Genomic DNA, 26,037 nt, shown 5'->3' with positions numbered 1-26,037 from the left:
TGGTGCCGTTTTTTGAAGCCCAAAAAAAGCATATCCATCCATCATAAAATAAATCCATACGGCTCCAGTGGTTTAATCAAGACCTTCTAAAGTGAAGTGAAGTATTGCGTTTTTGTAAGAAAAAATATCCATATTTATAACTTTATAGACTAAAATCACTGGCTTCTGGTAACCGCTGTCACGAGAGAGTCGATGACGTTCGTTACTTCTCACCAGACCTTACGCTACACCTACGTCATACGCCGGAACTCGACTCTCTCCTTTTTGGGCTTCAGAAAAATGGCACCATTCACTCCCATTATAAAGCTTGGAAGAACCAGGATATTTTTTTAATATAACTCTTTGGCTGAAAGAAGAATGTAATATACAACCAGGATGGCTTGAGGGGTGAGTAAATTATGGGATTTTTTATTTGTATTTTTTTGGGTGAACTAACTCTTTAATTTTTTAAAAATAATAATAATAATCTTACTGACCCCACACTTTTGAATGGTAGTGTATATCAAAACAACATGTAAGGAAAATCATATAGTACATAAAAAACTGTACACCAGACCCTTGTTTTCAAGCATTCTCAGGCATGTTTCCTTGATGCCCATACAAGTTCGTAAAACAGCTTTCAATACAACAAATTCATCAAAAGTTCTGTTTAAACATTCAGTGCAAAATCAGTGATGTGTTTTCAGACCTGCTGTATTACACAAATCTTCGCATTTTAAGAGCAAATTAGCACAAGCAATCTAATTTTACAAATAATAGATCTTATGCGATAAGCTTGGATCCATATCTGAATAAACAAGCTAAATCAATTAGACAGATTACTTTGCTCAGAAATGCTTTTACAACCGTAGTTAATCAGTGACTGACCCCGTCTCAAAAGAGCTTTTCATCTACACTGTGCATTGAAAAGAGTGACTAATAATCCATACAACTAAAAACATGAAAGCTGCATTCATTCTTTAAAGCATTAGCCTTCATTGTGTTTAGAAGGGACTGTGGCAACCGTTGGTGGACTCTTAAGTGTTATTTTTTAAAGAACAGACTATTAGGGTGCAACATAAACACTCTCTCACTCACACACCTCTCATTACAGCATTATCCCAGTGGGTTGTTGTCCTGTTATAGACGTCAGAGTTTGATAAAAGAGCATTTCTGTGCCTCGTTGATTTCTCATAATGAGTTCACCCGTGGAGCTGATTTGTCATTTTTCCCCCCCTTTTCGTCCTTCCTTTTCCTTCAATCTCTCACAGCTACAAAACAACGTTCACGCTCATCCGTCTGGCCCTCGTTTCTTTCTCTCTGTCTGAGATGCGGGACTGATTCTTTGATCCGTTCTTTGGCTGAGGCCGGACACTCAATCTTCCTGAGTGTTTGTCTCGCTGCGGATTGGGCTCATGTGTCTGGATGTGTAAAATGAGCTCGAATGGCTTTTGTATCGCCTCTCTGAAACCCTTATCTGATTCGACTGAAGGGAGAACAAAGACAACACACACACACACTTTCTCCGTTTCCTATCGCAGCCATCTCCTGTTTCTATCAGCAACTAACACAGAGAACATTTGATACAACTATACCATCTTGCAAACTAAACAAGTAACTATACAGACAACCAACACTCAATATTTTCCCCACCGCAGCAGGGTCGCTGTACAGCGCTTGGCGTTACATTTAAATATTTATACGTTTTCTGGCCATATCAATATTTATGCATTTACTCAATTCAGAAAGTTTGTCGATCAGGTCCACCTCTGTTGCCAATTAGAATCAGACAGACTCATAAACAAACTGAATTAAAAATAAGGCACGTTTTCCACACTGTTTGCTCCTACGATATTACATAAATATAACAATAAAAGTAAAAATAAACAGCAGTTATATCATTTTAGTCCATAAACACGCCACACAGAGAGTTTGTGAACTTTTCTGGGAAGCAATTGAATCGTTGAATCAGTGCTTTGAATCAGTTCACTGAAATAAATCGTTTAAACAGTTTGAAATTAGCTTACCATGTCCAACGCAGAGTTTGCTACTGAAGTTTAAAGTCCCTTCAAAAATATTTTTTTATGTGGTTTTTTTAATATGATTTAAGACAAACCATGTGCAAATTCAGGGTCAACACTATTGCTGAGTATTTTCTTCTTAAAAGTCCAGTGAAACAAAGACAGTCTCAAAAACACGGTTTGAAATCACCGGTGACTCTTATGCATGGGCGGATCTACAGGGGGGCAAGGGGGGGGCAGGTGCCCCCCCACTCTAGAGCCTTGCCCCCCCAGCTGCCCCCCTAACTTTGATGATGCAAAAACTGTACTTACAAAAACAACCCGCCACTATGTCTAATACATTTACCAAAAGTGAACAATTTAATTTTTAATTTTAAATGTATTCGCCCCTCCCCCCCTGCACCTCAAATACTTAGTTACGTCCCTGATAAAAAACGTGCAGAGCGGCGTTCGCTCAGTCTGGCTCACACACAGCGAGTCTGCTGCGGTGCGGTGGCCCTGCAACTCGACTAGACTGAGCTGCCCCGGACAGAGCCTCTGAAGGTGAAGTGAGTTTCCCCAGGTGTAGTTTAAACACACGTTTTGTAATGAATGTATTGTATGCTAAAGACGATTCAGCATCAGCAAAAACAGCGAGTCTATTACTTTAGCCAAAATCAGCGGTCAAAAATCGCTCCCTCGTGATTTGTAAGAGCACTCTTCCCTTTGATTAGCCTTATTTTGATTTTAGTAAAGACAAGAACAGCTTAATAAAAAATATAAAATATTGAGGGGCGGCGCTAGGGCTGGGCTAAGGGGGCTTAAGACCCGAATGTTTTTAGTAAAGCCCCGAATATTTTGTTAAATTGTCTTTCTCATAGAGCAAAACAATTAATCAGAAAAACAAATGTGAATAAGATTACAGCGGCCGCGATTACCTAATCATGAACAGTGCATATTACATTTTTATTTATATTTTTCCCTTTGCATAAAGGTACTTTGACGTGCTTTTGCAGCGTTGAGCATTGTAGCCAATCAGAGACATGTCTGTTGATCACATCGGCCAATCAGAGGCGTTTAAATGAGTCGCTGTGCTGAAGATGTGTTTTGCGCGAGCTCACCGAGTTCACGTTCGCGTTTGACTCCAACCTGTCATTATTATTGGAAATAAACTTAAGATGGAAATAAGAGATTCACTTGATATTATTATTGATGCTGCTCTGATGCACTACATTACGCAACGCTCTGTTTGTTAGGAAGACTAAAAGTTCAGCAGTCTAGCTCATCAATATCAAAATACTTTTCTGTAGCTCAAACAGTAGAGTGTTGGTGCTAGCATCGCCAAAATCATCGGTTCGATTCCCAGGGAAAGCAAGAACTGACAAAATGTAAAATGTGTACCTTGAATGCAATGTAAGTGTCTTTTGATAAAAGTTAACGAACGCCTGGTAAAATGTAAGTAGATACATTTTTTATATTTGACTGTTTTACAATAGAAAAGTTCAACTACCGACACTATCCGGTGATGCAAATTATTCAACTTTTTTTTTTCTTTTTTATTAAATTTGGCCTTTTTGAATTGAAAATATGCTATAATTTCCTTGATTCATTTAGAGAGCATGTATAATTAAAAATAAAAAAATAAGCTGCAAATAGTTTATTTATTTCACTAATACAACAAGACTTTCTTTTTCTTTATTCCCTTAAATCGCTTTTATAATTAATTAATTCCTTTAAATAAAAATACCCAATTTTAGTTCGGGCTGAAGCACCGAATATCCAATGCCCTTAGAACCGCCCCATAATCCATAATTTTACTGATGGGTGCCGTTACACCGACATTACGTTACAACTCACAATACAGTCCTATTAAATCCAATTCCTCTCAGATATCACAGCAATGAAACCAGCCATTCCTGTTGTGAATTAAAAACCGTTGTAGTGTGTAAGGGCATGATTAAACAATAACTACTGTAGTTAAAAAGTGTTTTTGTGTTTGTTTTGTTAAAGCAATTCATATATATGGATTCCCATGTACCGTCTACCCCTGCCACCCTGCCAAGACCTCTTGCCACCCCTTTGCCCCCCCATGTAAAATTTTCTAGATCCGCCACTGCTCTTATGGCACAAACTACCGTGTAACCAATCACGTCACGAGGGGGGCGGGCTTTAGCATGTCTGCTGCAAACTGCTGCAAAGCAGGGGAGTCTCAAGAGAAGCCAGGTTATCCCTGTATATTTTTCTGTTGATTTGAAAAATCAGGTAGATTTAGCAATATAGCGGGTGAATTATGTTATGATGAACTATATGCCTTTCTCAACTGAAGTGGAAGATGCTGATTTATGCTAAATTAGCAACACATTATTAGCTCTTTGATAACATAGTCAAGCAAAAGGCTAATCATATTAATTATCGTTATGTGTCTGACATTGTTAAGAGCGATACCATTGTGCAGCGTTTACTACAATAACTTAAGTAAAGTTGGCCGAGTGAATCTCTGAGCTGGTGTGAGTGAGTGGAGGCAGGGATCATTTGCATATTCATAAATCTGCGTATACTAAATGAAGCAAGGGTGTAGAGTTACATTCAAGCTATTTTAAGGCATGACAAATGTTTTTCACAGGAAAAAAACGTTTAAATATGTAATTTTGGTGATCAAAGATGAGTTTTAAGGGATAAAATTATTGACTGCAGGAAGACTTTAATTCTAGCAAGACGCTGAAACATCTGTCTAAAAATCTCATATTTGCAAGTTGTGAGACAAGAAAGGACCATGAATTTACTCTAATGAAATGCTCCAAGGAAACAATTTTGATGTGTTAGTACAATAACGTGACATCGTTTTTCTACTGTCCAAATACATCCTCTTCTCTCCTCTACCTCAGCGAAGTAAAATCACACCTCAGCTGCAATTAGAACCAGTGTCTCAACACCTCTAAACCACAGATCTATAACCAGGATGGCATCTATCTCCCTTATCTCAGCAAGCTCTCACTTACATCGCTCTCACAGGAGCTTTGGGCTGCGTGTATGTACTGCAGCGTCTGCAGGATAATCATAATCATGTCTCCAGAGAAAGAGATGCGACACTTCAAGCCGAAATCAATGGAAATCGTCAGTTCTTTTATAATCACAGCTTGAAAAGCTTGGGTGCAAACACAACTTATCAATAAACGAATGTCATAAAGAAATGATCATTTCAGCTATGATGTCTTCATTTACTTGAGTAAATGGCTATGGACCGAGTACAATGGAGGTGCATTACACAGGATGTCGTCCAAACCCTGCAGGGGTGTAAAGGACGCTAAGCTAAGCTAACTTGAGTAAATGACAGTTTGAGACGGTTGTTAACTAAAACTTGTTAAAAATCGGTTTTATTAATTAAAATTAAGCTGAAATAAAATAAATGTTACCGTAAATAAAAAGTAAAACAAAAAAGTTGAAAAAATTATTTTAGGATGAATTACAACAATTACTAAAACTAAATCTGCAATTAAAAAATAAAGCTAAAAAGAAGTAACACTTTACAATAAGGTCCCATATTAGTTATTAACTTATTAGTTAATGCATTCATTATTATTATTAATTACTAATGCAGTATTTATTATTTTTTTGTTAACATAAAAATACAAATGTTCATCGTTAGTTCATGTTCACTCAGGTGGTCCATTAAATAAAATTAACAGATACAACAATTTGCTGGACCAACAAATTTGATCCACGGTGGCTCTACCTCGCAAACTACAATACTTGAAGGATCTGCTGCTAAACAGCCTTTTAGGCAGGTGGTCAAATGGTATTAATTGGTCTTATTGGTTTTGGCTCATCAGTGTGTATGTGTGTGTGTATATATATATATATATATATATATATACCGTATTTTCCGGACTATAAGTCGCTCCGGAGTATAAGTCGCATCAGTCAAAAAATGCGTCATGAAGAGGAAAAAAACATATATAAGTCGCACTGGACTATAAGTCGCATTTATTTAGAATTTTTTTCCAGAAAATCCAAGACCAAGAACAGACATTTAATCTGGAAAGGCAAGTTATTCAACTACACAGTAGCACACAGACAGAACAACAAGCTGAATAGGTGTCCGGTATGTTAACGCAACACATTAACAGTTATTCAGCTACATAATAGCATAAAGAACATATACCTGGGAGGCTGAATAGGCTAAATTAACATAAGCCAGCGAGTCTATTGGCGCTTTTCCATTACCAGTACTGGAATCAGGTACAGGTACAACTTTTACACAGTGGAAAACCAAACAGAGCCTAGTCGAGTCGCCTTAGTCGAGCGCCATAACAAGCAAGTTACCAGTAAACAAGTTCACAAGCTCCCGCGATCTCATTCCACATAATTTTCTTCATCCTTGGTGTCGCTTCTGAACAACTCCGCCAACTAGAGCGCCCTCTCGCGGCTGTAGACGGTAATGTTTTCTCTTGGTTCATCTCAGTCTGAATTAATTTTGATATATAAGTCGCACCTGAATATAAGTCGCAGGACCAGCCAAACTATGAAAGAAAGTGCGACTTATAGTCCGGAAAATACGGTATATATATATATATTTATATATGAAAAAGACTGCATTATATCTGGTATCGCCTAAAGAAAAACCATGGTGATCAACTGGCATATTTTGATATATTTTTTTAAGACACATTGAGTATAATTGCATGTCTGCTACTTTTTCAGGTAGTTCTAATTTCCCTTTACTCAGCAACTGGTCTGAAAACCCTCGCTGGCTTCAGCACCACCAAGACATCTTAGCTAATGGCCTTTCAGACAAAAGCAGGAGCGAGCAAAAGAACAGACTGCCTGCCGTTAAAAGTTTCCAGACAAGGAAAGCAAACCGACGAGGAGAGGAGGGGTGAGCGCGTACTGCTGTATTTAATGAGCTACACCGACCAAACCTGCTCATGGGTCAGAGATGTAACAAGCCAAAAGACCCGATGCGTGTGCCAACCTTAACGAGAACCAAGTCCAACAGCAGGTCAGGACTCAAACGGCTTGAATGGAGAACAATAGTAAACAGCATGAGGAACAAGAAGACTTTCATTAAAAAGAGAGAAAGAAGGTGAGAGAGAAAGGAAGAGAAAATGAACCTAGAGAGTCAGGCAGGGCGGTAAAATAGAAGCAACCTCACTAAATGGAAGACAGCTATACACGCCATAAAATACAGCTGAAGACCCAGTGGGCGAATACGAATAAAATACAATCGCCTGCTCTGATAATACTGGAACTGCTGTTTAGTATGTTCTGTGACCTTTAAGACAAAATGATCATCTGTCTGCTGGTTATGTCAACTGATATAAAAGACCTTTCTCTCTGTCTCTCCCACTGCGAAAAACACTGGTGAGCTTTCACTGCCAAGTTGTACGTGGTATTACAGACAAAGAGTACAGCAGAATACAGTAGTAGGATTGGATCAATCGCAAAAATTCGCTATGATATACAAGCCTCTGCTACCTCGGTATTGACACTAAATGTATACCTTAGTCCAAAGGCTTTCAAAATAATATTTCAGAAGTAAAGACAAGAAACTGTTTTACTGTTTCATTCTGGTTCCTAAAAAATAATTGGTAATCACAAGATTGATTATGATTATTTTATTCTATTGACAGCCATAGTTTTTGATAGCTAGAAATTGAAACAAATGTCCATAGTATTGTGTGTGTGGGGGGGGGGGGGGGGGGGGTATCTATTTCTAAGTTCTCTTCCTTGCAACTACTTTCATGTCCTTGCATACCTTTATTTGTGATCCTTTTACTCACCACTGTCGCCTTTAGCTCGCTCTGGGGGGTTGTGAGGCACAATCCACTGTAAAGCTGCTTAAAAACAATATTGATGGTGGAAATCTGAATTGAAATGAAAAGGTTTCTTTGCAGGCTTATACATCTAACATTAATCTAATAATGGGTGGGTAAAAAAGACACACTGTCAATTTAATAAAAAGAATGAAGCATTATATAAATCTCACATAACTATTAGCATAAAGCCTGCTCCACTTTCTAACATTTTGCAGCTATTCCAGCATGAATTAACAGAATGAATGAGGCGTTTCATTCTAGAAACATCTTAATATGTATAACGGCGTTAAAAACATTATGAAGAGCAGTTTTCATTAAATTCTTCTAAATAAAATAAAAAAATTCTAAATCAGTAAATTCATTTTTTTTTTTTTTTTTAATTGTGTGTATTTCAAAGATGCGATACAATCGTGTACAATACAAAGATGACAAAAAAGAATTTGCAATACAAACTTACTCATTGAAAAAAGTGGTACTTGAGAAGAATTATGCACAATTATGGGGGAAAAGAACAGGATTTCTCTTACTCTTTTGAAATAAGAGTCTGATGTACAATGTAGAAATAGTGTAAATTCCAGTCGGAAGTGAGCATCCCTATGCCCTACTCAATCCGAAGGGCAGAGCCCTTGAAATGTGGACATTGGAGGGAGCAGGGCACTTGTGTGTCATAATGTAGCCGTTTGACACGCACTTGACAATGAGAGCAATTAAAGACAATCACTGTGTCCGAAATCTGTCGGAGTAGCTCTCACCCCTCTCTATACCAGGGGTACCAACGTTGGTCCTGGAGCGCTATCCCGCAGAGTTAAGTTCCAACCCTAATCAGCTAATCAATGTCTTCAGGATCACTAAGGCTACAATCAGGTGGGGTTTTTTCAGGGTTGGAGCTAAACTCTGCAGGAAAGCGTCCCTCCTGGACCAACGTTCCCCCGTCCCTGCTCTATATAGTAGGAATGGGTAGTATGAATACAATTCGGACACACTACATCTGCCATGTTGTTACTGTCACGTGACCTACCAGAGTCGCTTCACTTCCATTCATAAACCCTCCCCCGTGGCCTCATAGTAAAGTGTCCATCGTATGCACACTTCAGAATCTCGGCAGAAGTATTTGGTCATCTGGGGAGTTTTCGCCTACTGTTTTTTGAATACTATGTATTCAGACTAGGGGTTGAACAGATATTTTTAAGTCGACACTTAATGCTGGGGGCTAGCTGAAACATTCTAAGATTGAACTGAACACACTTACAGACTGTTTCAAACGACTGGAGCAGATTTTAAACACCGACTGTGAACACCGACTGAATGCAACTGTCTCTGACGCGCCGTGTTTGGGCATGATCAGTCGTGAGTATCAAGTTACATTCATAATTGACCTTACAGTCGTTAAGTATGTCCCCGACTTAAGTGATTAAAGTTGAGTCGACGTCGACTAGTCAATGATGATGTCATTAATGAACAAATAAGCCTGAACCTCGAGCTGAGACTTGAACACAAGTTGCCAATGGCAAATGGCATCCCTTTCCCGAAGTGCCCTTCAAGGTCGCAAAAACGCTGTATTGAAATCACCTTTGCTCTAATATGTACAATTTCTGATCTACTGAAACCATGGAAACTAAAGTGCAAAACTGACTCATTAAGAACTCTTTATATTTATGATATCACAACCATGAGCTCATTAAGACACTGATGAATAACTGTGTGAATTACACAGAGGTTATCCATAAAAACAAAACTCTTAAAGGTACAGTATCAAAAAGAGCCTGTTTAATATACAGGGTCAGAGAGCTGGTGGAGAATGGTCACAAAAAACTAAAATGAGACAATTTGGTGCAAAAAAGCATTATATGTGGACAATGGCCCCCGTTAAAGACTGTGAGAAAATGCATACACACAAGATGGTCTGTATCCGGATTACCCATGATTCATTAGCATTCAACAGTGTTGTATCAGCACCAAGCCCAACAATTCAAGTGTATAATTGTTGCAATAATTATTTTGGATTTTATCGACCATGTTATAAAGAGGAAAAATGCCCTGTAATCATGTTTTTACAGCAGAGCAAACCAGACCACCAGGAGCCATTTGAAATTGACAGAGGAAGCTTCTCTTCTCTTTGCAAGCCTGTATAAAAAATAAAAAATAAATAAATAACAGCATAAAGCTTCTCTTGCAGAGCTTTTAGACTCTCATCCACAAGAGGAACGACATCACACACACACCGTTATAGGGTATAATGGGGAAAAGTGAGGATCTCGCCGGGTTATGGAGGGGCATAAATCTTTAATAGCACAGAGGCGAAGAAACAGGATATCAGTAAATGAAACTTAAGTGGATTTTCAGGCTTTTGTAGAAAGAGAAGTTATTCGGTAATGTGCTGAGAGTAGCGTAGGAAACAGACAGAGAGAGAGGTTTGACTTTTCAAGGCCCTTGCTTGACCACTACAAGCGTTATCTCATCCTCACATGCTCTTTCTTCATCTGATTAGAAACACACAAGTTTAAAAACAGTTCATTATTAAAATATATTAGATTCCTTGAGCAGAAAATCATAATAGCACTATCACTTACAAAAGATAAAATGGTTTTTGTCAGTATTTGTCTTGTTTAGCAGTAAAAATATTTTGTACATAAACATAAAACATTTTTTAAAAAGTCAATCTACTTGACTTCAAAGAATATATCTTGAATAAGTTATAAATCAATGTTTGTTCTTTTTGTATTAAATCCAAACTTTAATTTTTGTTAGATTTGTGCTTAAAAAAATGTTATATATATATAATACTGTACTTTATCACTTTTAGTTCAAATTAATTTTAAATTCAAAAGGAATATCATGAATAATCATTATCTATATTCAGGGATGAATCATCTTTAAAGGTCCTGTTCTTCGTGATCCCATTTTTCAAACTTTAGTTAGTGTGTAATGTTGCTGTTAAAGCATAAATAATACCTGTAAAATTATAAAGCTCAAAGTTCAATGCCAAGCGAGATATTTTATTTAACAGAAGTCCCCTTTCAAAGCCTACAGCGAACGGCCAGTTTGGACTACATCCCTCTACTTCCTGCTTTAATGACGTCAATAGAACAGTTTTTTGACTAACCTCCGCCCACAGGAATACACAAAAAAAAGGGGGCGTGGTCTTGTTGCGCTCCCACGGAGAAGAGGAAGAGTTGCGTTTGTAGAGTGTGTTTGTCGCCATGTTGTCGAGACGCTGTTATTTTCATCCCAGAGTCCAATCACCTTTGTTTGGCCTTCCCTGAGCGCATGCATCTCCACGTTATGGTAAGAGGCGTGACCTTTCCGGGCAACGTGCGCTAAGCTGCTGTCGAATCACAACACAGGAACCGCTGGCACAATCAGAACTCGTTACGTATTTCTGAAGGAGGGACTTCATAGAACAAGGAAGTTATCAGCCCGTTTTTAGGACAGTGAAAACAGCGGTATACAGATAAGTAAATTGTGTGAAAAATACTGTTTTTTTACACGCGAAACATGAACACATGTTATATTGCACACTGTAAACACAATCAAAGCTTCAAAAACACACGAAAAACGGGACCTTTAATGCAACTGATTTTCACATTTTTGCTATATAGCCTAAAGATGGCTTAAATATATTTGTGTGGTTGCATTAGTGATGATTCATCCCTGAATAAAGTTCATTTGAACAAATCGGTTGGTTGATTGATTGATTGATTGATTGATTGATTGATTGAATGAATCAATGTCTTATTTAAAGACACTAGTTTCGTTCTTGAATGAATCAGCATTTAAACAAATAATTTTGAATGATTCAATGACTCACTAAAGACAGTCACCTACTAGTGTAACAATATAACCTACAGAGTCACTGAACTCCACCACTAATACACAGACTGACGTCTGGAATAAACACTAAAAAGTGATAAACAGTAAAAGTTCCAGTGCTGTTGGACTGCATATTGTAGACATGAAATTAACTGTTGTATAGTTATGCATAGCATATTGTGGCGGAACAGACTTTCTTTACCTAAAGTAAACTATGATTATAAAAAAATGAATATGTCAACACAAGTGAGAGAGAAAAATACAGCAAATCTATTCTTTGATCCCTTTTGCCACTTTTATTAATAGCTACAGTGGAGGGAGGACAGGAAATAATGGGAAACAAGAGAAAGGAAATGGCAATTTGCCAATTGTTGTGATCCAGATTCAAACTCAACTCAAACAAACATTTTAAAGGTGAACTATTCCTTTCACATTCAATGCATTTTTGATCACAACTCAAACTTTCAGACGTGGTTCAAGATCTTCCTTCTGTTGTTCTGCTTCAGAATAAAGATGCTACACAAAAAAAGTATTAACAGGAATCAACGTCAGCCACAGTGTCAATGTAACGCACACACTATTTACGTCAACACACAAATACACTAACAAATCACACTCATACTGTGAGTACTGTCGGGAGATTTTAGCTTCCTAGTGGAAGCATCTGCATTTGAGAAACACCCTGCGTTGTGAAAAGAGACAAAAACACCTTTGGATGTGTGAAGATCACAGAACTCTCTGAAATCACACTCAAGCGTGTCCCGCCTTCCGGTGATACCCAGCGAGTCCGACGAATCTGGACCCATTGCCAGCTATCCTCCCTCTGAAGAGTCTCCGCCACATTGTCTGTCTCCGAGAGCCATCTTCAGTCACACAGCAATCACAAGCACCAAGAATATCATTTTCTATTTCTCATCTTACTTTCATTCTAGCTTTATTTGTTTCCTATCTTTCCTGCTTGTTTTCCCTCCTCCTATTTCTTTCACCCATTACAATTACAATTTCATCCTGTATTTCGTTCTCCTATTGCCTTCTCCCTGCCTTTTGAAATTTAATTTGGTGGCAGTCCTTCATAAATAACTTTGCCCCTACGGAGAAGTGCGGCCTTATTCAAACTGTAGCCCGGAGCACAAAGACATACTGATTAACGGAGTCTCTCTCTCTCTCTCTCTCACTCAGTGTCTCTCTAATCCTCTGTTATCCAGGGCTGCTGTTGTACTGTCCCTTGCTCTTCTGAGCGATGCATTAACATCCTGCAGCAGTAAAAGATTAATACTGTATAAATGAGGAGGGGAGCACCACAGGGGTGGATTGGTGGCCTAGATTAACATTAGAGTGCCGCGGGTTGAAGGTTTGCCAGACAGCCTCACCGCGAGCTCCCTAATGTAAGTACCGAACACTCCTGAGCACAGATTGGGATCGTTTAGCTGTGTCGAACCCATGTCATGTTCATCCTAAGACAAAGCGAGCGTGTGTGATTTAAAGGAACAGTCACCAAAAAAATGACAATTGAATCATCACTTGACAGAATTAAGACTTCTGAAGCAGTAAGTCAACCCAGACGGAATCTACAGACTGGTTAAATATGCAGAATGGATTTAAACGTGGTAAAATTAGAGCTGAAAGTACAAAATCACCAAATGTCACTGTTTTTCATGTTTTAGAATTGACACTGACATGCTAAATTCCTCTTGTGCATGTGAAATTTGAGAAATAAAGCGTTTTAATGAATTTTGAGTTATGACTTAAATTTTAAATAAATCAAATGTAATAAAATAAAAACCGATTATGCTGATATACTTCTACTACAAAACAATTGGGGCCAGTACGGATTTTATATTTAAATATATTTTAAAATATAATTTATTCTGTGAAAGCAAAGCTGAATTTTCAGCATCATTACTCCAGTTTTCAGTGTCACATGATTCTTCAGAAATCATTCTATTATGCCAATTTCCTGCTCAAGAATAATTTCTTATCATCAATGTTGAATACTGCTTCATGTTTTTAAGGAAACTGTGATTTTTTGTTTTTTGAGGATTCTCTGATTAATAGAAAGTAATTTATTTGAAATGTAAATATTTATATGTAACAATATATCGTGTTGCAATTTATTGCAATACAAAAATGCAACAATATGTATCGTGGATAGTGACAATATGTATCGTGGATAGTGACAATATGTATCGTGGATAGTTAAATAAAATTTTCAGTTTAAAAAGTTTTAGTGTCAGTACATTAAACTACTATAAATAATGTTGAATATAATGTATAATAATGCAATTGGGGAATATTTGTGAGCCCTGATAATGCCAAATGTCTTATGTTACCAGTAAAAAGTGGCCTACATTATTTTAAATTTATCTAGTCAGTGATAGAGTGCAAGCATATTCGTCTAAAATAATTCTGTATTTTCAGCTTCAGAATCATGAATATTTTTATTCTGGTGTCACCATTGTCCTGTGCATTGGGATATCAACACCAAGTCCAAGCCTATTCATTTACACACCCCATGTAATACCAAATTTACCATTTTAATCAACAGTACATTTTTTGTTAACCTTTTACCATTGGAGTATCGCTATAATATCGTATTGTGAGTTCAGTATCGTGATATGTATCGAATTGTCACATGAGGGTATCGTTACACCCCTGTTTGTAACATACAACGGTCTTTACTGCCCTAAAAAATCTTACTGACAACTTTTGTACATTGATGTATATAGCCAAAATAAGTGGTTGGCTTGGAAAACAACTTTGACGAATCTTCAAAATACATTTTGAAAGATGAAAGAAACTTATACAAGTTTCAAACTACATGAAAGTTTGTAAATGAAGACAAGATTTTCATTTTTGGGTGAATTGTACAAAGACTCAGTTTCTCCCTCAGCAGCCTATGGAAATATTGCAGTCGAGGGGGTTTATTGGTCACCACAGGTTGTTCGGTAAGACCGCTACATATCACGTTACAGATTTCCAGTTCTCAAGGGCAAGTTGGAGAGGAAGGGAGGGGGAACAGAGTGCTTCTCCTCCTCAAACTCACAGAGACAGTATTTCACAGCTACACGCTCCGGCTCATTATCCCTGACCCGTCGTGTCGAATCAGAGCTCGGCGTCTGAGAATCCAGGCTCATTTGTTTTTCGAGCTGACCTGAGAAAGCCCCCCACACAGAAACTGCTGAGACTGACAAACGCAGACACAAAACCGCCGTTTTTTTCTGTACCGTCAAACAGAAAATGAGAAGCGTGGCACGTTTTCCACATCGCTGCGTTTTATGGGGGATGAGAATGCTTTAAAATCACCCATCCCATCACACAAGGGCCGCTGGAGATGATTATACCTGTAGACGAGCCGCGAAACGACTGCGGCTTGAGACCGGGAAGGAGTAATCCGAGGTGACGCACAAACATCTATTGCATTTTAGTAAATACGAACGTAAAAATAGATTCTGAAAACAATGTCACATCTGACACGCACGGACTACTCCCTCTCATAAAAGTCCTGTAAACGTGATTCATGATACTCAAATTGATTTATTTGATCGTTAAAGGTGAAACCCCGCCATTTCCGCGCAACTAGCAGCACCTGCAATCTGTTTGTTTGAGGAAATAGTAACATCGGCTCAACCAACGCCATGAGTTTATGGGTGGGACTAAGTAAAGGAAAACAAGCTTGTCCTTATTTGTGTAAACCTGTTTGGGGCTGCTAATGGTGCAAGAAATGACATACTTCACCTTTAAATATTATTCTTCCCTTGGAGATGATCACCCAGCATAATGTGGAGAACATAAACCAGTAAATTACACTGGCTAGTCATTTCTTTGACATAACTTGGAACCTTAATCAGATGTTAAGGGTAAAATCAATATGTGTTGACTGCAGTTAACGAGCAGTCATTAGATTTTATGATGAACAATTCAAGTCTCTCAGGAAACAGTTCTCACTTCACACAGAGGAAAAGCAAGTGCATTGCTGCGTGTCTAAAATCCTCTCGGTAAAAGACATCCTGCAATAATAACTAGTCATTAGCTGCCTAAACAGGATCAAGAAGTGACAGAGCAAAAGCAGAACAAAAAAAAAGAAGATATTTTTAATGCCAACTTCAGGCAATTCGTTACAAGGATATGAATAATTAAAAAAACTGAGTCATACACAGAAAACACTAAAGCATATACTGTCCTGTTGCATTTGGTTTACATTCATTTGTAGTGCAAACACTATTGCTGTATCCCTCTGATGCATGCAAATGCAATAAATCACAGATTTTTTTTTTTACTTAAAATATAAAAATCACTCCCAATCTAAAAAAACATTAATTTCAAGATAGCAGCACATCTGTTCACTGCAATAAAAGAGAGCAGTTACATATTCAAGAGATACTTGATGCATCGTCCATATTGAAGTTATGTTGTCATTCATTTTTTTTTTTTTTTAAATGTAATGACATAAGGTCACTCATTTAGAATAATAGAAAAGAGAATAAAAACAGCTTGCAAAGATCTGTTCACTCTGCCTGTGAGCATCTATACTCATGAGAACTGATCCTAGATCAGTTATCCTAATCCTATTCTCTCCAGTACTGTGATATTAGCAAAAACCGATCTGATCTCAGGTCAGAAACTCACATCGACAGCTATCCACGTACACACATGATAAGATATTAATGCTGCCCAGGGCGTCTGAGAGACAGTGATGATTATCTCAATCAAGTGCCATTCTACTTGCAATTTATCTCTCTAACTGTCTCTATTTATCTCCGTTCACAAGGCATTTGATGCAATGCCAGGCTCTGTTTCTGTTTGCTCGTGGGTGGTTTTGTAAGTCGGCATATAGCCACAGACCAGAGGGCAAAGAGAGAGAAAAAAACTAATTTTTTACAGATCTCTCTATCATAGCAAGAATCAATGTCCCTTCCTGAATCTTAAATGTATCTCATAGACCATCTTACAAAGCACATGCTGTGCTTTGGGAGTTTTGGGGATTTTGCACAAGCATTTGTTTATTCTTCAACCAGGGATGCAGCATGCATGAGCTAAAGGATTTCCTCTTTTTCTCATCACTCACTCTCTTCTCCTTCCTCTGGGTAAATGGTGGTTTGGATATGATATAAACATGGCAAAACCAAGATGGTCTATAATATCTGGAGAAAGTGATCCATTGGCATTGCCAATGATTTCAGCTGGTACACTGAGACCACCACATATAATCTGGCACTGCTAAAACATCTACTATAATATAATGAAATACTTTAAATTTATATGCTTGCCGAATAAACCAGCAGAAGTTCATTTATGCTAGCCAGCTAAATATTGACCGCTGTAAAGCACAGCTAAAAATGTGGCAAAGCTAAACATCTGGCCATGCAAAATTACCGCTGACTGTTTTTCTCACAAAATTGCATCAATCGTTGCATCAATATTTTGAGTTCAATAATGTAGAAACAAGTTTTCTAATGTGGAAGCTCTAAAAACTAACCTTTTTTAAACTGCCTCTAGAAAGTGTCGTACTCAAGTACTGTAGAGTACAAAAGCGACGAAAGCGTGCAACATTGAATCTTCCTCATGCATTTGGTGATGTCATTTGCAATACATAAATTTGGCATAACTTACTATGCATTTAATCATGATGTATATCAAGTGACACCCAGACTTGCAGTACTGTACATACACAACCATCTTCAGAAATGCATATGCTTACTAAATTCAAGCACACTTACACATTGCTACTAAATGTAAGCACAGGTATGTGGTCTAAGTCGTTACTGGTACATTAAATTGTACTTTTCTAAGACCCAATTATGGATCCGTTGTTAATTTAATGGCGTGTAATTACACTAAATACCTAATTAGCGCCTCACATTCTCTTAAGAAAGGCCTTTCTAAAGCAATTAAGTAAAAAGACTGTGTGGGATTTGGAGTTTAGCCTACCTGTAGCTCAAACAGTAGAGCGTTGGCACTTGCAACGCCAAGGTCATGGGTTCGATTCCCAGGGAAAGCAAGAACTGATAAGAATGTAAATGTGGACCTTGAAATGCAATGTAAGTTGCTTTGGATAAAAGTGTCTGCCAAATGCTTTAATGTAATGACTGTTGGTGTGTGCTGGTTTAATAAAACTCCCACTGCATCTGTTTCCAGCCAGTTAAGAATTGTTTAGAGGCCTGTGTAGCATTGCAAACAATGTAAATGCATGTGCAAATGTGTATTTGTAAGTTGCTTCTCTTTGTGTTCCTCTTCTCCTGCCAATTACATAATTTAGTTAAGGATTCTAAGATGAGAGCTACTCGACATGACATCATGAGCCATCTGTAGTATACTGGAGATAAGAGCGCAAGTTTTTCTCAAGATTTGGCAGCCACGCAAACATCTCCAAACCCCAGGACGCCTATGCTGATTTCTGCCAATAAAACATTGAGAGATGTTAGCTAATTACTTGCAAATTGCATCTTTCTTAATAAACGAGCAAATACACTTATGAAGCAGTCTCTTTCTTTCTGGCTTGCTCAATTTCTCTCTCGCTCCCTCTCTCGTTTTAATTTCTGTAAGCGAAACTGTCCAAGAACTGAAAAGAGGTTAAAACTCTGTCCTTCTGTCATCATGCCTCTCACTTCAAAATATCCTGCTAAAAGGCCTTGCAATTTAAAGTGAAAGGAAGCAAGATGGAATGATAAGTAAGAAAAGTGCTGAGTGTGAAAGTGTGAAAAATGTTATCCGCTACGCTGGTCATACCCCCGGTTCTTCGCTCTGACAGCAGCACCGTCCTTCTCACGGCAAACCCTAGCGGTCTCTGCAGAAATCTCAGTTACTGTCGACAGGACTCATCTGAATATCTTCCACCCTGGCATCTTGATGTGGCTTTGAGAAAGAGATAGAGAGACCACACCGTTTTTGCTGAGAAATGAGACACATTTGATGTCTAATGACATCTGCATTGGGAAGCTTTGAGCTGCAAAGCTAGACTGGAATGACTCTAGAGATATTTTTGGGATATTGAATACAGGAAAAATCAACAAAAAGCATCACTACATTTATGAAAAAGTGAAACTTTGTACTCTCTTTACTTTATGACATTTTTAATTTGATTTTACACTATTCCCAACCCTCTTAAAGAAATTGTTCACCCAAAATTTACCACCCAGTTACAAAATATTTTTTTCCGGATGAGTTATAGTTATCTATTTATTTATTGTTGCTGTTTTGTGTTTTTTGGCGCTTGACGTGTTCACTATTCAATGTTGTAAAGAATAAAACAGCATACAAATCAAATAAAAACGTCTATATTTCTGGTTTAAAAAATACCATGCAGGTTTGGAACAACATGGAGGTGAGTAAATATTGACCCCATTTATGTATGAACAGTTGCACAGAAAGAACATGTTTCACATTATGCTGATTCTGCAGCTTATTATCAGTGTTAGAGCTCCTAAACCTTCAGTCACCCCCTTGGGCAAAGTGCAACCAAGAGTAACAGCCAGGGAACACATTCTATTGCTTAAGTGCAGCTTTAATTGAAGAATGGCTGCATCATGCCTAAAGCTGCAAACGGACTCTCTTACGCACTGGTTCACCAGATTTAAAGCTCTATGGTTTTAGTTGGAGACACTACGGCAGATTCTGCCCGGTGAATCGAGTGGAATTTTTCACTGGATTGCACGACGAGGAACACATCTCAAGCAACAGCATCAAATTTTTTCATGAGTAAATAACTTTGACATATTACTTGTGCAACAGAGAGCATTCGGATGAGAGAAAGAGATGGAGCGCGCAATCTATGACAGCTATGTACATTGCAAGGGAGCACACAATGGCATGCCAAACTTTTTTAACTGGTAGGATAAAGAAAGGTATAGGAATAAAACAATGACATTCTGCCTATTGCCAGACTTCATGCAACAGCAACATTCTGAACATGTTCACAGTCATGCGAGTCTTTGTTTGAATTATGAATGTTCCCACCAACTGGCAAACCATCCCTTCAACATTTTCTTTAAGCTGCTCATAAAAATAAGTAGAACGGATGGATGTTTATGTCTTTGCATTTGAATGCAAAGGCCAGAACAAAACTCTAAAACACAAATTTCTGGATGGAACTCTCTGGTGCTTAAACACACTTTCCATTCAGTGCTTGTTTGCCTGAGAGCCCCAAAAGTCTTGCATCCAATCCAGAGATGTGAATAACTGCACCTGCTACATTCGTTATCAATAATATTGGTTCTGTGCAGTGCTCTTAAAACGGATTAATTAATGAGTCTCTCTCTCTCTCTAGAGTCTAGACTCAAATCTGCTCTGCTTCCTTGAGGGAAGCGCAAATGAGCTCATGCTCTTGAGGAATGAACATGCTTAATTCTTTACAGAGAACAGAAAAATACACATATGAAAAAAATAAAACCAGTATGTTTATGCTGCCTCTTTAGGTTACTGCATACTCACTTACATTTACTCATTAGCATATCGAAAGAGACTCTAACCCAATTGTCACTAGTAACATTTCTAGTTACATTTTATTTCACTCGTCACATATCTGTTAGTCAGAACAGATACTTTGCAGTTCAATTTTAATAAATAAATTTAAAAAAGTAAAGGAAAATTAAATATATTATTATAGTAACAATGTGAACACACACTAGTACCTAAAGGGTATTAGTTTCTATGAGATTAGTACTAGGCTATAGCAAATATTTGGAGAAAAATGCTATTTGTTACCACCAACAAATGAGCTAGTTGTTTGTCACTATTTGTGACTAAAACAAAGGAACAAGTATTAGTATGCAATGGAAAAGTAGTGTTTCAACAACAACAAATTCAACAGATAGCCACTACAGGAATAACTAGTGCCTAAGGAATTGATAGTAAAACCGAAAAAAGCCGCTATTAATTAAAATAAATTAAAATGAGTTCGTGTTAAAACGGCTTGCCACAATGTACAAATGCATATATTTATATATGTTTGAATATGTTACAATAAGCGAGTAGGACAACCAATTAAACGGTTCATCATAATCATCATCTCCTTAGTAGATTTCAACCAGTGATCGCGCAAAACGCACAGAACATCGCGTAGAGGAATTTAAGAGCGGTGACACGAATAGTTTGACAGGAGACAGCGGGACTTACCTTGATCAAGAAGACGCAATGAGTGCTGGAAGGACGGGTCCAGAGAATCCTTCTCCGCCATCAGTTCTGGCAAGTACTTTTCGTTATCCATCTTGCCCAGTGAGTTTGGTCCGACAAAAAGCTTGTCAGTTGTAAGAGAATGTTAGATCCTGCTGTTGTCCTAAAGCAACCCAGGCAAAATGCGCACCAGTCGTACAAGGAAAAGAACCCAGTGATTCTATTAGCTGTCGGTAAGCATCTGCAACATAACCTGGAGTTGGCTTTTTTTCTTTAGTTGTGCTGAAGATAACTGTCCATGCGCTTCCCAGATGGTTCGTCTTTAGCCCATCTGCAGGAATATGCCGATGCCACCGTCCAGTCAGACTGCCGCTCGCAACTGTAAACAAGCGCTTTGAAGCTCCCCCTGTTGTATCCACGGGCAACGACTGCAAGTCCCAGATCTTCCGTTGATTGGATGTAGCTGGTGCCGCTCGTGAGATATCGGATAGCCAGATGTCAATCATTCCGTGAGGGCGGGGCGGATGAGGAATTGTCCGAGGTGCTGCAGTTTCTTGCGAAATGTGTTGAGAGATGGGAATCGAAAGGAATCTGACGTTTGTGATTTTGGATGGATCATACTGTAATAATCATCTTAACATTCCGAGGACTTAACGGTTCCAGTAACTATTTGTTTGGAAATATTTGAGAGAGAGAAAAAAAGTTGTTGTTGCATTTAATCTCCCCAGTAGTCCGTTGCCAGTAAATAGCCATTTAACAGAATTTTTCCAAAAGGTGTGTTTACATTAGGCTATATATAACCATTTGAGAGGTAAACACAAATTAATGATCGGTCTTCTTCGGTAGCCTATAAAATTTCTCAAATGAATATTTGATTTATTTTATAGAAAAGCCTTCAAGCGATTACAACTAAACCCTAATGTGTCCATACAATCTTTAACCACACGTTTCTATATGATAATCACAGTCAACACGACAAGATGCAATAGCTTCACGGTTAACAACATAAGTTCTTGGTTTGGAGATTACGAAACAAATAACTATTAATGGTTCAGTTAGCGAGTCAACTCCAAGTTATTTCAATGGACTAAAAATCACTATTCTTTCGTGTCATGTTCAGAATTTGTACAATAGATGGCCATGCTGTGTTATTCACTAAAAAGAACCGGCTCATCAGTGATGGATTCAGGAAATTGGACTCTAGCACTGTATGTAGCACTGTATGGGTTTGCTTCACTAAAATAACTGACCCACAAGAGTCATTTTAGCACAGTGTTCTGAAGTAATTGAACATCCTTAAATCATTCTATAATCTTTTAAATGTAATCGGTTCTGAATAAAATTGATTTAAAAAAATAAAATTATTAATATAACCCGTTCTGAATAAGTGGTGATCTTTGCAATGTGGTGGGAAGAGACCTGTATAAAAGACCTTGGGCCGATTTGGCAGATTTTAACATGATGTGTATCATGAGTTGCTAATGTTTTTTACTTACCCTAAGCTCTTAAAATTGTGAGACAGTTCAGAAAAGAGCTTATCAGAGCTGTTCAAGGCAGAATTTACTCTGGAACTACAAGTGCAAAACAGGATTTGCGTATCCGTCCCTGCAGATAAACAGACAGAGAGAACTCATGAGCCAAAAGGCAACATATATACACCATATAAAATATAACAAAATGCATATTATTCAGAAAAACCCATACATCTGTGTAACCCACAACATTCATACCAAAAGAAAGGTCAAAGTGGTCTCATGGCTGCAGGCTTAGTTACTCTGCCTCCATGTCAATATGCAACAGCATTAGATGCCAGTCAAAACTGATGTGTGATGCCATGAGGGACATGACACATGAATGGTCAGTAGCTGCAAGAGACATGGCCAAATTAAGATTTTTCAAATGAACAGCTAAACTGTCAAAAATAGGAATGTGAGCTGTTTTACTGTAAAGCCCAATTTCTACAGATAGCCTGGGGAAGGCTAAACTTAACTCAAGAGTGAGTCATGTATCTGTAAAATACCAGCTCAGATCTTACTGATGAGGTCATGCATGTGTAATACTACTGAACACAGGAAAGAGATGCTGCCAGTATTTCACAGGGGAGCTATCGGCCCGCTTATTGAGTTATTGTGTTTGCTAGCACCATGTATGTGGTAGTTCATGTTTGATCCTTTCATTGTCTCTCGGATCCAGTCATTGAAAAAATTATTATTTTGGCAAAAGCGCTCAGGCTCTCAGAGACACTTTTTTCCTGTTTGGAGGAGAAGAGTGGGTAAAGGGGTTAAAGGTCACTGTCGGAGCATCGCATACACAGTCAATCAAAAATCCACACTAAATTAAGTAGGAGAAATGTTTCATACCTTTTTTCAAATCCTGCATCTCATCCCATCAGCAATCCAGAATATTTTTGGAGAAATGCATTACGGCACATCTGGACCTTACATCTAAAGTAATGCAGTAATGTTATGCTGTCTTGACTGATTTGCATTGCATTAGATCACATTAGATTAAGCACATTTTATCTATCCATCTATCTATCTAGAGAAACTAAATACACCTCACTTTCATTTCTAAAAGACGGAATCACAATTCACTGGGCATATGATGTTTGGGCCAGGTCTCCGCTAGACTTCTTATGCAGATGAAAGTGTCCGGTGTTCTTGCGCCTTATGTGTGATTAATCCGATCTCATCTTGCGTTAATGGCTCTCACTCTCAGCAGGTTCTTTCACCTCACTGCTAATGACCAAACTCAAGAGTCAACAAAGGAAACCCACGGAAGAGAATTCAGGTCACAGTTTTGTTTAAGGCTATTTTCTGTTACCATCTGTGATGATTTATATACAGTACACGTTTGTCAACAGACACCCCCCAAACGAGAGGCTGAAGAGCCAAATGAGACAAAATCGTCCAGTAGTGAAGTGGGCTGTCTCATTATACCAGTCAGGGGTAGTTCTCAACTCTTCAGTTGTCAGAAATTGAAAAATAAAAAGGTGGAGGCTTAGGTGGGCGTATTGGACTGTAGGCAGCGGAAACAAGTTGCATAACTCAGAATGTCAGAGTTCTGATGAGCAAAACCCACTCTATCTTCGCAAACCCTGATCCATGGTTCTGAAACCGGAAGAAAAAAAAATTCTATGTATATCAGCACTTTTATGTTCATCCACATCAAACTTTGAGGTGACGCTCTGTATGTTTACTGTGTGGACGGGAAGCTTCAAGCAATCGATGAAATGTTTATTTATAGGTACCAGTGGGTTGAGTATATGCAGAGGTTAGCTCTGAGAACAGCTAAAGTTAGAGATAGGAGACAGTTAGCTGCTATTGTATACACTATGCAAATTCAGGGATGCATGAAGGTTAGGACTATCCATCCTTACCTTAAATAAGCCTTAGGCTGCAATCAAAGTTTTACAAAATCACTTTGAAGGCCATAACACTACAAACCATGAAGCTTTTAAATATGACAGCCAGGAGGTCAATCTGTGATATTTATGTACATCCCGTACTGGTCAAATAAACTAGTCAGAGTTTACAAGACTTACACTTTGGACTGCTTTCAAAGACAAAACTTCTTCACTTGCGCTTGTGTTTCTGGTCTAGTGCTCACATGCATTGGAACGAAAGTATAATCTGCCTGCACCTTTAAGAGAGAAAAACAGGAACATGTAAGAATTTAAAGATTGCAACCCAGCATGATCATGGCAATCTTGAATTATGGTACCTGTTTACACATGTATGCCTCTGAAAGAAAAAAAGGTTATTGCAAAGCTTACGAGTCAATGTTTTAATCTCTGAAAGAGACCATTAAAAACAAGCCCAAAAGCACTAATCTCCTTCTCTGAAACATGATTTATTTATAGATATGGTTGCCATCTGGTGCTGTTCTTCTCCAACGTTTCGGCACAAGATAAATCTGCTCCATTAATGGGCTCTTGTCTTAGCATCCTGCTCCTAATTGCAATGTATCACACCATAAAATGATAAATAAACTTTGCTGAGTGGTTTTGTTGGTTACAATACGCTGGTTGTTTCTCGACGCGCAGCCAAACAATTGCGTCCCAGTGGTCGTTATTGTGACAGAGAGTGGTTTTAATCATAGCGAAGGGAGGTTACCTGCTTGACAGCGCTGCCGGGAGACTCTCCATTTAATATTTGTCTCATAAATACCACGTTAATTACACGGCCAAGGGGAAATGACTGACAGCTTTTGGGAGTTGTGATTCTTTTTGTCCTCACAAGAAGCTAAACATCTGCAGGCATTTGTTTTCACTATAAAACCATTAGAGTATGAATGTGTAGCTGTGTTCTGAGGTAAAAAGTAAGACTATGGAAGAAAGTCACAATTTGAAACCCATGTGTGGTCATTTCAGCTTTCTCACATAAGCCTATATTTTTAGTAATGATGTTAAGTTTAAATACATATACACATTTAATGAAGAAAAACAGTTATTATAGCCTACACATCACATGCCTTAACGACTAAATGAATTCCTCTCATGACAACCTTCCGTCTCACCTCAGGAATGAAGAGTGCTGACATATGGGTATTTAGCGGTTCATTTGAAAGTTTCACGTCTGTCACTGGGAGGATCTTATAGCCTGCGTGACTTTCACTAATATCTTGCCGCCCTCGAGAAGAAATCACACAACGCTCGTTAAAATATAAAACGCGCACGTCTTGTAGAGCGCAGGAAAAAGGCGCGAGATCTGATGAGAGAAGCGCGCGCCTGAATTTGAAGTGGCAACACTGGCTCCGTGTGGCCATAACAAGTAGGCCAGTTCCGCTTGTTTTGGAATGACCAGGTGAGTCAAGCTCATTTAAAGCTCAGATTAAACCAAATTGTAACCACACTGGGTAACTGTTTGTTATCTACGCTGCCTTTTAGCCATAAAAGCCACAACAACAACAACAACAACAACAACAAAAACGTTTTTGAGGACGTGTCAGTCATGACAGAAAAATATAAACTATAGTGTTGATTATAAGTGTGAATGTTGACTTCTGACAGTTTGAATTCTGAATTCATTGTACTGTTAATGAAGAATAACCTTCAAAAAAAAAAAGGTTAAAATGTTTTCTGTGGTCCGGTTTCCATATGGCCTAGCCTATAGATATTTATGCTATTATTTTCTGTGAGGAAAATGAGAGATATTTTGAATAGATTTGAACATTTTCTGAAAGAGAAACGATCCCAAAAGCGAACACATTGAGATATGATTATTTGACTATTTATTGATGATTATTTCCCAAGAAGTGGTAACACGTTTCGATGGTCCACTTTAGACATTCTACTAACTATCTTCGCAACTACATGTTCATTA

At 38.2% G+C, this 26,037-nt stretch overlaps 1 protein-coding gene and 1 long non-coding RNA gene across 6 annotated transcripts in view; both read right to left on the bottom strand.

Moving 5' to 3' along the window:
- khdrbs3 (KH domain containing, RNA binding, signal transduction associated 3) overlaps nucleotides 1–21,345 on the bottom strand; it is a 144,288-nt gene extending 122,943 nt beyond the window's left edge. For 3 of the 5 annotated variants that reach the window (XR_013822024.1, XR_013822025.1, XM_079879055.1), the window contains exon 1: nucleotides 20,717–21,341. Coding sequence is in view for 3 of the 5 variants with exons in the window: in XM_079879055.1 (XP_079735181.1) it covers nucleotides 20,717–20,807 (91 nt within the window). In the remaining 2 variants the exon portion in view is untranslated. Of the gene's footprint in view, nucleotides 1–20,716 lie in introns of all 5 variants that reach the window. The other 2 variants (XM_079879056.1, XM_079879054.1) reach the window with 2 other exon arrangements.
- A 903-nt stretch (nucleotides 21,346–22,248) lies between these two features.
- Nucleotides 22,249–25,411, bottom strand: LOC307163472. Its single transcript, XR_013822086.1, has 3 exons — nucleotides 25,232–25,411; nucleotides 24,258–24,355; nucleotides 22,249–22,318 (listed from the first exon to the last, which is right to left on the bottom strand). It is a non-coding gene; the product is annotated as an uncharacterized lncRNA (long non-coding RNA).
- Between the last annotated feature and the right edge of the window lie 626 nt (nucleotides 25,412–26,037).

Source organism: Squalius cephalus, assembly GCF_949319135.1.
Source record: "Squalius cephalus genome assembly, chromosome: 8".
NCBI lineage: Eukaryota > Metazoa > Chordata > Actinopteri > Cypriniformes > Leuciscidae > Squalius > Squalius cephalus.
Note: the sequence above shows the minus strand (reverse complement) of the source record. Positions and strands in the feature narration are given on the sequence as shown.